General features: G+C 44.0%; 1 protein-coding gene across 1 annotated transcript in view; it reads left to right on the forward strand.

Moving 5' to 3' along the window:
- Positions 1–997: 997 nt before the first annotated feature.
- LOC122921065 (embryonic protein UVS.2-like) overlaps positions 998–13,611 on the forward strand; it is a 35,467-nt gene continuing 22,853 nt past the window's right edge. The window contains exons 1-5 of the mRNA XM_044270961.1: positions 998–1,052; positions 1,130–1,183; positions 1,312–1,452; positions 1,721–1,838; positions 8,109–8,287. Of these exons, the coding sequence (XP_044126896.1) occupies positions 1,326–1,452; positions 1,721–1,838; positions 8,109–8,287 (424 nt within the window). The 5' untranslated portion in view covers positions 998–1,052; positions 1,130–1,183; positions 1,312–1,325. The remainder of the gene's footprint in view (positions 1,053–1,129; positions 1,184–1,311; positions 1,453–1,720; positions 1,839–8,108; positions 8,288–13,611) is intronic.

The following is a 13,611-nucleotide window of genomic DNA, read 5'->3' on the forward strand; positions in this document are numbered from 1 at the left end:
CTCGACCACAATGCCGCCCTCTCTTCTGCTTTTCATAAGCACCATCATAGGCTTGTGTGCAGGGAACCCCCAGCAGGTCAGTACGATGCCCATTACCCTCTATTATACAGTCATATTTTCCGTTTTTTTTTCTTTCAAATTTCCAGGTTCATCCTCACATATTGGGGGTCATTTACAAAGACTGTCTCTTTCTGCCGTCCCCCCCCAGAAGATTAGGGGCATCTACGGCAGTCTGTGTGCCTAGAGTAAAAACTGCTCCACTCCCTGAGTCGAGTAGTTTTTCGCCAACATTTACGCCCAGACTTAATGTTAGTAAATTTGCCCGGGGCCGATGTCCCGGCCCTGCCCCTCCGCACCCCAATCACTCCCAAGTGGTAAGGACGGTGTATAAAAGTCTGTGCAACAATATATTTTGGCCCAGGGGTTTAAAAAGTGGCAAAAAGGAGTCTTTTGACTATTTTTATAACAAAAATTGGCATAAAAAAGTTTTTTAAATGACCCCCACTAAGTCCTTGGTAATGGGTCTGTTTTGTGATGTATCGTTAGATTGCAAGCTCTTGTGTCTTCCTACGTGCTGTTTCTGCTGTGTCTGTAGCTGCTCTTGTTTTTTCCAATAATTTTTTTAAATATTTTTCCCTGGATACTGTATAAATATTAATTATTAGAGTGTAAGCTCTTAGGCGCTTTCTTCTATGGTAATTTATTGTTGATTTACCCTTTTCACTTTGTGCTCAGCTTCTTGTGAAGGGAACCATCTCATGATGGTTGGACTGCAACCCTCAGTAGTATCATTGGGTCCATATTGTGATAATATTTGGCACAGAATGGCACCATTATTTGAGCAATACGTGGCAATATTATGTTGAAATTGCACGGTAGTATTATTTACTGTAGTGTATGGCAGCATTATGTGGCACAGGATGGCGGTATTATGTGTCTACTATATTATGTGAGGCTGAATCATTTCACACGAAAATCTTCCTTTATATTTTAATTTCTTTATTTTTTCCAGTTTTTATTTCAGAATCTGCAGTTGAGATCCAGTGGGTCAGGTCAGTCATACCTTGTGAGTTCCTGGGGCTTTCAGCATTAACATTTACTAACCGTCAGCCATGTTTCCTTTTAACAGATCGTACACATCCCGATAATGACATTTTCACCGATATTCTATCTTCAAACCAAGGTATGTAACGTACAGCAGACTATCCATGCCAATATCCATGGGGGTATTTACCGTGGAGGCGAACCCTTCACCTCCTATGAAGCCCGGGGGCAGTGTTCAGTGCCATGTCTAACTTCTTCTCCATCCAGGCAGCTCCCGCTTTATGTTACAAGGAGACGTTGCTGTGAGAAGGAACAGGAATGCCGTGATCTGTAGAGGAAAGTCTTGTCTCTGGTCAAAATCAGCCGAAGGTTGGGTCCGCGTGCCGTACACCCTGTCTAACAACTACAGTACGTACCTCTCTTATACCTATGACTAATGTTGAGCGAACTTGTGTCTTAAGTTCGGCGTCTAAAGTTCTGGTTATCGAAGAATCGCGTTATGGATTCCGCTACCACGGACCATAACGGAATTTAGAATCCATAACGCGATTCTTCGATAACCCGAACCCGAACTTTAGACGCCGAACTTAAAACACACGTTCGCTCAACACTACCTATGACGTACAAGGCTATATGTGAATGTTCTGCATAAGTTATAGCCATGTGTGGGTTGCAGCCTCGGAGGAGAAGACGCTTATCCAAGCTGCCATGGAGGAGGTGGCGGTTCTAACGTGTATACGCTTCATTCCACGTCATGGAGAGCCCAGTTATTTGAGGATCCGACCCTATGATGGGTGAGTGCCTTGCTTGGCTATGGACACTGGCATCTAAAAGGTGTGAACGTAAGAGATTTTTTTATCTAAAGTTTTTTTTTTTTTTTTTACAAAAATCTGATTAATAAATGCAGCTAGAAATGGCAAATGACAGGGTCTATACTGTCCAGCTTTCATGCCCATTTGCTGTCCTCAGCCTCAAATCACCAGCATGTCCTTATCAAACAGCGGGTTTGCTTTCTAATGATGCTCCTGTCACCATTGGCTTTTTTGGCTTTATCTAATTCTTTAAAATGAGTCCAGCAGCTTTGGGCGCATGCGCATTAGAGTACTCAATGCGCATGTGCTGCAGCCTCTTCCTTGGTTGCATTGCTACGTATTGCATAACGCCGTACTTTTAGTAGCTGTGCTTCTTATTGCAGCTTTGACCATAGAATCAATTCTTTATTCTATGGTCAGATAACACTTTTAAGCATTTGATATTAAAAGCTACGTTTTAGGATTGTTAAGGCTACTTTCACACTAGCGTTTAAGTTTTCCGGTATTGAGTTCCGTCATAGGGGCTCAATACCGGAAAAAAACGCTTCAGTTTTGTCCCCATTTATTGTCAATGGGGACAAAACTGAACAGAACGGAGCGCTCCAAAATGCATTCCGTTTGGTTGCGTTCCCAGACCGGAGAGCAAACCGCAGCATGTTGTATTTTGCTTTCCGTCCTGGGATGTGGAGCAAGACGGATCCGGCATCACCCCCAATGCAAGTCAATAGGGACTGATCCGTTTTCTCTGCCACAATAGAAAACGGATCCGTCACCCATTAATTTTAAATGGAGTTAATGACGGATCCGTCTTGGCTATGTTAAAGATAATACAACCGGATCCATTCGTAACGGATGCAGATGGTTGTATTATCAGTAACGGAAGCGTTTTTGCTGAACCCTGCCCGATCCAGCAAAAACGCCAGTGTGAAAGTAGCCTAAGAGACGTATGGTAAAATAGGGCAATTACTAGTGTGTATGACTAATTGTAAATATTTACCTTTAAAGGACCGTTCCATATGTCTGGGGTCTATGTTCTGTAGTACTATGTGTGAAATCTGAGGCAGATGGCCGTATAGTAGTGGCTCATTTACCTCTACATTTGCCCCCCCCCCCCACGTCTGTGTGCATGTATCTCTATAAAACATTCCATTATTTTTCACTTCCCCTTTTAGGCCACATGCACATGAGCATTTATGTTTTGCGGTCCGCAAATTGTGGATGTGCAAAATACAGACGCCGTCCATATTACATTCCCATTTTGGGGGAACCCATTGACTTCAATGGGTCCATGGTCTGCATTTTGTGGCTAAGTATGAGGCATGTTCTATCGACCTACCGATGCGGAAAGTACACGGATGATCCATGTGTTTTCCGCATCCGTATTTCCGTTCCGCAAACGGGACGTTAAAGGTGTATTACAGAACAATCACTCTATTTGTAGGAAAAAGAGGAACGCAGGAAAACATATGAAACATATTGTCAGATCCGAGGGTTATCTCCGCACCTTCCGCTAGGTCAGTGATAGGCAAACTGCGGCTCTCCAGCTGTTGCAAAACTACAACTCCCACCATGCCCTGCTGTAGGCTGAAAGCTGTAGGCAGTCTTTGCATGCTGGGAGTTGTAGTTCTGCAACAGCTGGAGAGCCGCAGTTTGCCTATCACTGTGCTAGGTGAACAGATTTCATGTAAGATGTGGCGGTGGGAGGTTGTGACAGCTCCACGTCAACGTATTGAAGGGAATCATTCGTTGTGCAGTCATAGTATGAGTGACAGACCAAAGGAAGTTAATTAAGCAATTAGCATATTACGATCAACACAAAAGCAATTTATTTTCTAAACTTGAATGAGCCTTTCATCTTCAGATGTAGAGAATCTCGCCAGCTTTGGATGTAATGGCCTGGTGAATTGCAATGTGTTCTACAAAGCGGGCATTTATATCTTTAGCCATCAAAATGGCGCCTCTTAACACCCTCTAGTAAACACCTTCACCATCTGGACTGCCACTTTTTTGCCTGGCCTGAAAATATATATTTGCTGGCACTGGCTCATATAGAGGGGGGCTCCATGATGGTTCCTCGTTTCTCCTCTCAGGCCACAAGGGCCTTTCCTAAGCACCATATCCATGACCCTTTGTCCAGTTCCCCACCACCTGTTTGTTAGAAGCTCCTCCTGATTGTGCAAAAGGAATAATACCACCAGTAGCCACATGCAGGGTCAGACTGGGGTGCCCGGGCTCTGGTACTATAATGGGCCGCAAAGGTCCAGCAGAAGACAACCCCATTTGGAGATGACTTTGGAACCCACCACTTACCGCTAATTTATTCACAACCGGATCTTTCATCGTTAGCTAAAAAGGGGTTACAAGCAACAAACCCCATTTGCTGACTACATGCTCTTGCATATATGTTAACTCTTTTAACCCCTTAGTGACCACCAATACACCTTTTTATGGCGGTCACTAAGGGGCCTTAGGCTGGGCCTCTGCTGCCCCTTTACTGCAGCCCAGTCTAAGAGCTGCACGGGTCATTGGTGCAACAGAGAGCAGGGTCTCGGCTCTCACATGAGAGACAGCCCGGACCGGTAGAAGTGCCAATCAGGGCCATTTAACTTCTTACAAGAAACGCTCGTTAGTAATGATCTGGCGGTGTAAATGCACCGCCGATGAACGAGCAAAACGCTCATTCATCGGGTAATTGGATCTTTTGTGCAGCACAAAAGATCATCATTTCTCAGAGGCAGATTGTGCTGTGTAAACACGATCAGCTGCCGGAAACAATGAGACAGCATGGGGAAGAGCGATGGCATTAGTGATTGCTCCTCCGCAGATCTCCACCGCTAGCAATCAGCAGATCATCAGGAAGGAAGGCTTCCTTTCCCGACAATCTACTAGATCTTCGCCCCGTGTAAAGGCACCATTAGATGCAGCTGTCAGTACCAATTACATTTAAAGGGAACCCGTCACCGGGAATTTGTGTATAGAGCTGAGGACATGGGTTGCTAGATGGCCGCTAACACATCCGCAATACCCAGTCCCCATAGCTCTGTGTGCTTTCATTGTGTAAAAAACCTGATTTGATACATATGCAAATTAACCTGAGATGAGTCCTGTCCTCGACTCATCTCAGGGACAGGACTCATCTCAGGTTAATTTGCATATGTATCAAATAGGTTTTTTTACACAATAAAAGCACACAGAGCTATGGGGACTGGGTATTGCGGATGTGCTAGCGGCCATCTAGCAACCCATGTCCTCAGCTGTATACACAAAATCCCGGTGACAGGTTCCCTTTAAATGGACTACCTCTGTCTTCCATCACCACCCCACAAATGGTGCTGATGTCTGTGCACGATATGAAGGCCCCAGACTTGCCTGACATGTATCCTATCAGGCAATATAACACTGACAGAATAGTTGTCATGCCCGGCTCTGATTATGTGCGGAGGTCGGCCAGAATAGCAGCACGTGTTTAGTGTTTGTTTTGGAGTCGTGCTGGATCCGCCTCCCATCAGGTGCACTGGGTGGGGTCATTAGTTTAAATGGCTCTCAATTCCAGTGCACTGAGCGGGTTATAGAAATCAGTCTGGCCTAGCAAGCAAGCAGGCAAGGTTGTCTGTCCCAGCTCAGATAAGATAAGTGTGGTTTCAGTTTTTGTTGTTTGCTGTTTAAGTTGTGTTTGTGTCATCTCTCCCATCCAGGTTCTGTGCGAGCCGGCTGCTCCTATTTCCCCTTTTCACCATCTCAGGGAAGTTAGGGTGTATTAGCCCAGGCACGAGGACACAGCATTCCTACCACCAAGGTCTGCCTGTGGGCTGAGCAGTGCAGGGAGAGAGGTCAGGGATTAGCTAGGAGGTGACCCTTTCCCTGCTTCTCGCTCAGAGCCTGGTTGTTGGTTTTTCTGTGTGTCTGAGTGCTTGTCCGCTGTGACAATAATACCTTTAACTGCATAAACAATTGCAATGTATTGTAGAAGCTATCAAAAGATCACCTATTAAATAATTTAAAAAAAGGTTTATTAAATTTAAAAAGTTCTAAATGAGAATGATTCATAAAAATATGGAACCCATGGTTAAACCGGGCCAACTCTCCTAATTTGCAGTACTTCCTGTCTCTATTTACAGCAGCCCATAGAAGACTTGACTGCTGTCCTTTTCCCTCCCTTTCCCGCCCCTTTACCTCTTGGGGCAGGAGAGTCACGGGAGTTGAGCCTTTTTTTATACTGCATTAGGCCTCATGCACACGTCCGTTCTGTTTTTTGCAGTCCGCAAAATAAAACGGAAGCCGCCCGTGTGCCTTCCGCAATATGTAACATATTGTTCTTATTCATACCGCTCCTTCAAATTATATTTGACATTATCCACTGATATTGGATGCCTATGCTTCTTTCTTACGTATTCACATACATGCTGTGTGAATTTTTGTTCTTGTTATTTTGTTAATAAATAAGTTTTGAAACATATATAAATAAAAAAAATTCAATGAAAAAAAGAAAAAATAACTTTTCAATGGAAAAAAACTAAAATAAAATCCCCTCCACATATTTGGGATTGCCGCGTCCGTAATGACCCCACAATTATCATGTAATTTATCCCATAAAAAAAAAAAAAAGCCAGAATTGCTTATTTGACACACAAAAAAAATAACTAAAAAGTGATCAAATAGTGTTATATCCCACAAAAAAAACGTGTCACAGCTCTGCAGAATGAAAGATAAAAAAGCGGTTTCATTGTACGAAAGTAGTAAAGCATAAAAAACTTCATGTATTTGGTATCACTGTGATTATACTGACCCAGAGTACACTGCAAAATTATTAACGGAAAAACTCAATGGCGGTATTGCTTTTTTTTTTTTACGACCCCCCCCCCTGCCCCCAGAAGGAGTTAATAAAAGTTAATTAGTAAGTTATGTGTACCCCAAAATGGTGCCATTAAAAACTACAACTTATCGATGGAAAAATAAGAAAGTTATAGGTATTGGGAATGTGACAATAAAAAGATGAAAAGAAAATTGCTTGATTACTAAGGTCTAAAACAGGCTCTAAGGGGTTAAATTTTGATTCGATTTGGCATTTCAATTTCCCCCACAATCTGATGTGTTTTTTTGTTAGATTTTTTTATTTTTTTATAGGAAGGTGCCCATTAGAAAGTAACGCATGTCCTTTCAATTCAATATGCTTCCATGTATTGTACGGTCTCCGGCGGACCGCTCTTTGCACCAGTTCTGCTCTCTCGCCAGTAGAATGGGATTCCAGTGTGGAAAGAGGCTGGCCCACTCCTGGCAATCAGCGGCCTCACAATTTTGCAATAAAATTGTGTAGCCATTGACCAATCATACGGGGGGGGGGGTCGCACCCTTCCACCGATATCATGCACAGAGCTTTCAACTGCTCTGTAATCCAGTATATTATGCAAATATTGAAGTGGTAAAAAAAAGTTGCGGTTTTGCAAAGAAGTTTTTTTGCCACAATCGTGTGCTCATCACAATAAAAACCACCATGTGTGAATATACCCTAAGCAGGGTAAAAACAAGACAGCGGACAGAGCGTTACCAAGCCGGACACTGATGAGTTGCTCAGGATAACAAAGACTCCTTCTCTCGTCGATTGGGGTCAGCCCTCCATGTCTCATGCCACACGCTTTATTAAGCACCATTCCACCTTCATAACATAAATGGAGGCAATTAAAGGTGGCTATCTCGTTTTAATCTTCTTATCAAAGAGATGAAATGTTAGAGATGCGATGGCCGGTCTAATTGTGGTGCACGTCATGCAGAATTATTTTTCACCCTTCTGTACCCCTGGATTTTATTATGTTAATGGTCTACAATATTGAAGTCCCAGTGCACCAGTCCTAGCATTGGGAATCTGTAATTTGGATTCAAGGCATTTGTTAGGGATTTGCCCACAGTGCTGTTCCCTTCTTAAAGGGGTTGTCAGAAATTTTAATATTGATGGCCTATCCTCAGGATACTCCATCAATATCTGATCATCGGAGGTCTGACTCCTCACACCCTCACCAATTAGCTGTGGTAACTGCCCCCCTGCTCCAATTCACTTCAATACTACTCTGAAACAGCTGGTCGAGGTGTCGGATCTCTGCCGATCAGATATTGATGGCCTGTCCTGAGGATAGGCCATCAATATTACGATCCTGGACAACCCCTTCAAAGTCACATCTGATGCAGAACCCGTGTTAAAGCAAGGTTTTCATTTGTTGGCATTAATATTTTTCCATCATCTCCTCTGTTTTCCTGAAGGTGCTGGTCCTATGTTGGGCGCGTCGGGGGTGCACAGGACCTGTCCCTCATGAAGTCAGGGTGTCTGCACTGGGGTATAATACAGCATGAACTGCTTCATTCTCTGGGCTTCCAACATGAGCAGTGCCGCAGCGACCGAGACAAGTACATCCGCATTAACTGGGGAAACATCAGCCAAGGTAGGACCAGGCGGAAGAACTTTCACCCACGCTTGTCCTCATGTCCTAGTCCTACTGGTGATGGGTTAGATCAGATTCACAAGCAACTTTCAATAGATATTTTGGATCAGACTGGTCCATCTATAGCTGTGATGGCTAACCTCCGGCACTCCAGCTGTGGTAGAACTACAACTCCCAAGATGCACACTTGCTTGGCTGTACTCAGAACTCCATAGAATTGAATGGAGCATGCTGGGAGTCGTAGTTTCACCACAGCTGGATTGCCGGAGGTTAGCCATCACGGATCGAGAGTATGGAGACCTCTAGTATTAATACAGAAATGCAGATAATTCTCACGCTGTTTATGCACATGAAAAGCCACTGATTAATCTGTCGTTCTTTACCAATATGCAACATGTAAGGAAGATTGAAACTATTGTATTAAAGGATTTGCCCAAGTTAAAATAACATTTGTTAAACGGAAGGCAAAGGGGTAAAGGGGTAGGAGTTAGATCCTAAAAGCCACATAAAACAAAAACGTTTAGGAAAACAAACCTGGAAAGTTCAACTGAACTATGAGGCTGACAAGGAGGAACTGCTGAGTAACATCAGCCACTTATGGTCTACCACTGTTAAGGTCCATTCACACATCCGCAAAATGGGTCAGCATCCGTTACGAAATTTTGCGAAACGGGTGCAGACCCATTTATTTTCAATGGGGCCGGAATGTGCTGTCCGCATCCGCACTTCCGCATCTGTGCTTCCGTTTCCGCCAAAAAATAGAACATGTCCTATTCTTGTCTGCAATTGCAGACAAGATTAGCCATTTTCTATTATAGTGCCGGCGATATGCAGTTCGCAAATTGCGGAATGCACATTGCCAGTGTCCGTGCTTTGCGGATCCGCAGAACACTTACGGACGTGTGAATGGACCCTTAAATGCATGTCAGTTCTGTCTCAACCAACTCATGAGGTATTGCACCTAGAGAGCGCTGTTAAGCAATTGAATGCTGCTTATGAGCACTATCAAAGACCGTCTGCCAAATATGCTGATCTCTTAAGGCTACTTTCACACTTGCAGCAGAGTGATCCGGCAAGCAGTTCCGTCGCCGGATCAGGCAATCTGCATGCAAACGGACAGCATTTGTAGACAGATCCGGATGCCGATACGTCTCACAAATGCATTGCAAGAACTGATCCGTCTCTCCGTTTATCATATAGACAAACGGATCCATTTCTATTTTTTTTTTTCATAGACCGGAAGGACGGATCCGGCATTCCAGTATTTTTAATGCCGGGTTCGTCACTAATACATTTCAATGTAAATTAATGCCGTATCCGGCATTCCGGCAACTGATCCGGAATTTTGGACGGAGATAAAACCTCAGCATTTCCTCCGTCCAAAACGCCATTCAGTGACTGAACTGATGACATCCTGAACAGATTTCTCTTCATTCAGAATACATGGGGATAAAACTGATCAGTTTTTTTCCGGTATTGAGCTCCTGTGATAGAACTCAATACCGGAAAAGAAAAACGCTAGTGTGAAAGTACCCTAAAGAGGTACAACACAGAAGATTCCTTACAAGAATTAAAGGAATTGAATGAGCTCAATCTTGCAAGAGATGATTTAGTAATACAAACAAGGACAAAAACCAGATGTAAAGATCGCACATCTTCATGAATCCAGATCCCATCTCTCCACAACTTCTAAGCGCTCCGCACGATCTTCCAAATCCTTCTACTCTTAGCCAACAACTCATCAAAGCCCACGCTGATGCAGAAGCTTCTAAAATCCAGGTAGCCTTCGCCCAAGAGAAAGCAGAGATGGAAACTGAAGCTGCATGGAAGAAAGCAGAGATGGAAGCTGAAGCTGCACAGAAGAAAGCAGAGATGGAAGCTGAAGCTGCACAGAAGAAAGCAGAGATGGAAGCTGAAGCTGCACAGAAGAAAGCAGAGATGGAAGCTGAAGCTGCACGGATGGAAAGCACAGACAGAAGTTTTGGAAAAACACTGTGAGCATGCCAAAGACATGGCAAGACAAAGAGTCTTAGAGCAGGCCGCAAGTGATAATGAAAGAGGTATCAGTAGCAGTCACTCTGTTACATCTTATGCATCAGATTCATCACGGACCTCCTCAGAACTCCATCACTCTGTCATAGCAGCCAAAGCACTCAACCAAGCTGTTTTCTCTGCACCTACTGCACTTTTTAAAACGGCGGAAACTGGTACGGATAGAAAAGACTTTCTACCTTACTATGGAACATCCTACCTCCTAACAAACCCACTACTATACAGCTACAAACCATCTTTTGTGCCCAAGTCACTCAACATCAGTGTACCAGCCACTGCAACTAACTCTGTCCCACCTGCAACTGTATACCCAAAGTCTGAAAACACAGACATGTCACAGTTTGCTAAATACATGCTTCGCAGAGAACGCACTAGGACAGGCCTCACCACATTTGATGACAAACCTGAAAATCACAGAGGCTGGAAATTCACCTTAGTCTGCCGAAAGTATCAAGAGACTCAAAACAGTTTACACTTCCAATCCTGCTGCAGGTCTCGACGCTGCTTGGGACAGACTTGAACGTAGCTTTGGCAGCTCTGAGGCCATCGAAGATGCCTTATTCAACAGGTTGCAAGGCTTCCCAAGGATTTCAGCTAAAGACAATCTAAAGCTTCAAGAACTCAGTGATCTTCTACTAGAGCTTCAACTATCTAAGGCTGACACCCTCCTACCTGTGTTAAAGAGGGAAAAGAGAAAAAATTATGGGCAGTAAAAAAGAAAAAAGGAGTGGATTCTGGAGTGCCAGGAGGACTATTGGGAAGTGACGGAGTGTTTAGGATGGGGTAAGTGGTGATATGGTTGGTGGTTACCGAGGCTGCACCCTAAAGCAGTGTACGTAGGTGCACTGCAAGGTAATTATAGAGATAAAATCAAGAAAAAATAGTGCTATAGACTTATTGCCCTAAGTGGCCAAGGTGGTTGTGGGGAGGGTGGGCATTAGCACAGGGGCGCCAAGGTGAAGAGAAACGGATGAGATGGGTGTAGTAGGTCAATGGGAGGTTACACCTGTACTATTTTGGTGGATGGTTCTACTTCACAGTCTCGATATATGGCATAGCATGTATCACTGTGTTTATGTTTATTCTTATTTATTGGTTCTATTTCACAGTCTCGATATATGGCGGAGCATGTATCACTGTGAGAGTTTATCAAAATAATAGACAGTGTTTAAAAATTGTTAAAACGAAGGGGGACTTACTTCACCAGGGAGGGAGGTATAGGATAAGCATAATACACCTATACCTGCTCCTCCCCCGCCGAGATCGCTCGTCAGATAGTATGAACTTTCCTCCACGTCCCAAAGAATGGTAGTCAAGGTTCCAAATGGAGAGTTCTTTATTGCATAAATAAAAGCTCAACGCGTTTCGGGGTATCTCCCTTTCTCAAGAGCAGTGTGAATTTAAACACATCACATAAAGTGCACTGGTGCCAAGTGTATATAGGTGTCTTGATTAATCAATCAGGGATCAATTTGCCGGAAATTCTGGCGGTGACCAGAAGTGGGCGGAACGTCACTTCCGGTCCTCTGGGCTCCTTTAATCGTCCAGAATATGTTATTTAAATAGTATATATGCTCTACCTTATACCCTAGGTACTTGTGCAGGCTTTAAAGAAGTCTTGGGTAGAAGAGCCAGTGGCCTCGTAGTTGCTCCTTACAATAGCAACATGGAAATGCCCTTGCCTACTATCATCGAGTGTAATCAGATCCCAACTAACAAAAATTAGATCCCCACTCCTGGAGCTGCCTTGCACCATTCTCACTTGAAGGACATAGCTAACCAAATACTAGCCTTAGATGAAAATGCTGATAACCTGCTGTTACTCGGAAGAGACATTTTAAGGGTGCACAAGGTTCGCCATAGAATCAACGGCCCACATCATGCACCTTACGCCCAGCGTCTGGATCTAGGCTGGGTCATCATTGACAATGTCTGCCTTAGCCACGCCAGGAAACCTTTCTCAGTTTCTTCCTTTAAAACACACGTTCTGCCAAATGGACGCACTACTTTTTTTCCATGACGACAACATCACTACAGTGTGACAAAGGTACGCAAGAGCGCATCATACTAGATGATAGGAAAGCATTTATCTTCTGGGATGACAACATTGGTAACACAGTGTTTGAGGTAACCACAAGAGAAAATGAGTTAGCAGCCACGATGGTAGACAAATAATTCTTGAGAACCATGAGTAAAGTGTTCTGCCAAGATGATTCCAACAGCTGGGTGGCACCGCTACCATTTCGCACCCCTAGGAAGAGAATTCCAAACAATTGACAACATGCAGTTTCACGGTTCATCTCTTTAGAGCGCAACCTGAACCGGAAATCGGAGATGAAGAAACATTTTGTCGACTTTATGCAGAAGGTATTTGAGAGAGATCATGCCGAGCCTGCACCCCCTCTTACACAAGGAGAAGAATGCTGGTACCTCCTGTGTTTTGGTGTCTACCATCCTCGCAAGCCTGACTAGATTAGGGTGGTCTTCGACTCAAATGCTCGTCACAAAGGCGTTTCTCTCAATGACACTCACTGGGCCTAACCTGAACAACAGCCTCCTAGGAGTCTTAGTCCGCTTCAGACAAGAGCCAATTGCCATTATGGGCGACATCCAACAAATGTTTCATTGTTTCATCGTCCGTGAAGACAACAGAAACTTCCTCAGGTTTCGATGGTACTGCAATAATGATGTCAAGGACGAGGTTATAGACTATCAGATTTAAGTTCACATTTTCGGTAATAGTCCTTCCCCCGCAGTTGCCATTTATGGACTAAGAAAAACAGCCCAAGAAGGTGGTCGCATAGCAAGATCTAATGTTATGAGTGAAAAGCAAAATCCCCTCATCATTCCAGGACGTCACCACATTACTGCTCTGCTAGTCAGACATTACTGTGAGCAAGTGCAACACCAAGGCCGTCACTCCACAGAGGGAGTAGTAAGGTCTGCAGGTTTCTGGAGAGTCGGGATGAAAAGATGTATATCCTCCATACTCCATAAATGCGTCAAGTGCCAAAAACTAAGTGAACATGTAAATCAACAGAGGGCAGAGCTTCCAACAGACAGATTAAGCAGTGAACCACCCCTTTACCAATTTCGGCATAGACATTTTCGGCCCCTGGACCGTTGTTATACGTAAGACTCGTGGCGGAGTCGTTAACAACAATCGTTGGGCAGCGCTATTCACTTGTTTCAGCATTTGTGCAGTGCATATCGAAGTAATGGACTCTTCTTGCTTCATTAACGCCTTTAGAAGATTTGTTTCCATACATGGA

Source organism: Bufo gargarizans, chromosome 10, assembly GCF_014858855.1.
Source record: "Bufo gargarizans isolate SCDJY-AF-19 chromosome 10, ASM1485885v1, whole genome shotgun sequence".
Classification (NCBI taxonomy): Eukaryota; Metazoa; Chordata; class Amphibia; order Anura; family Bufonidae; genus Bufo; species Bufo gargarizans.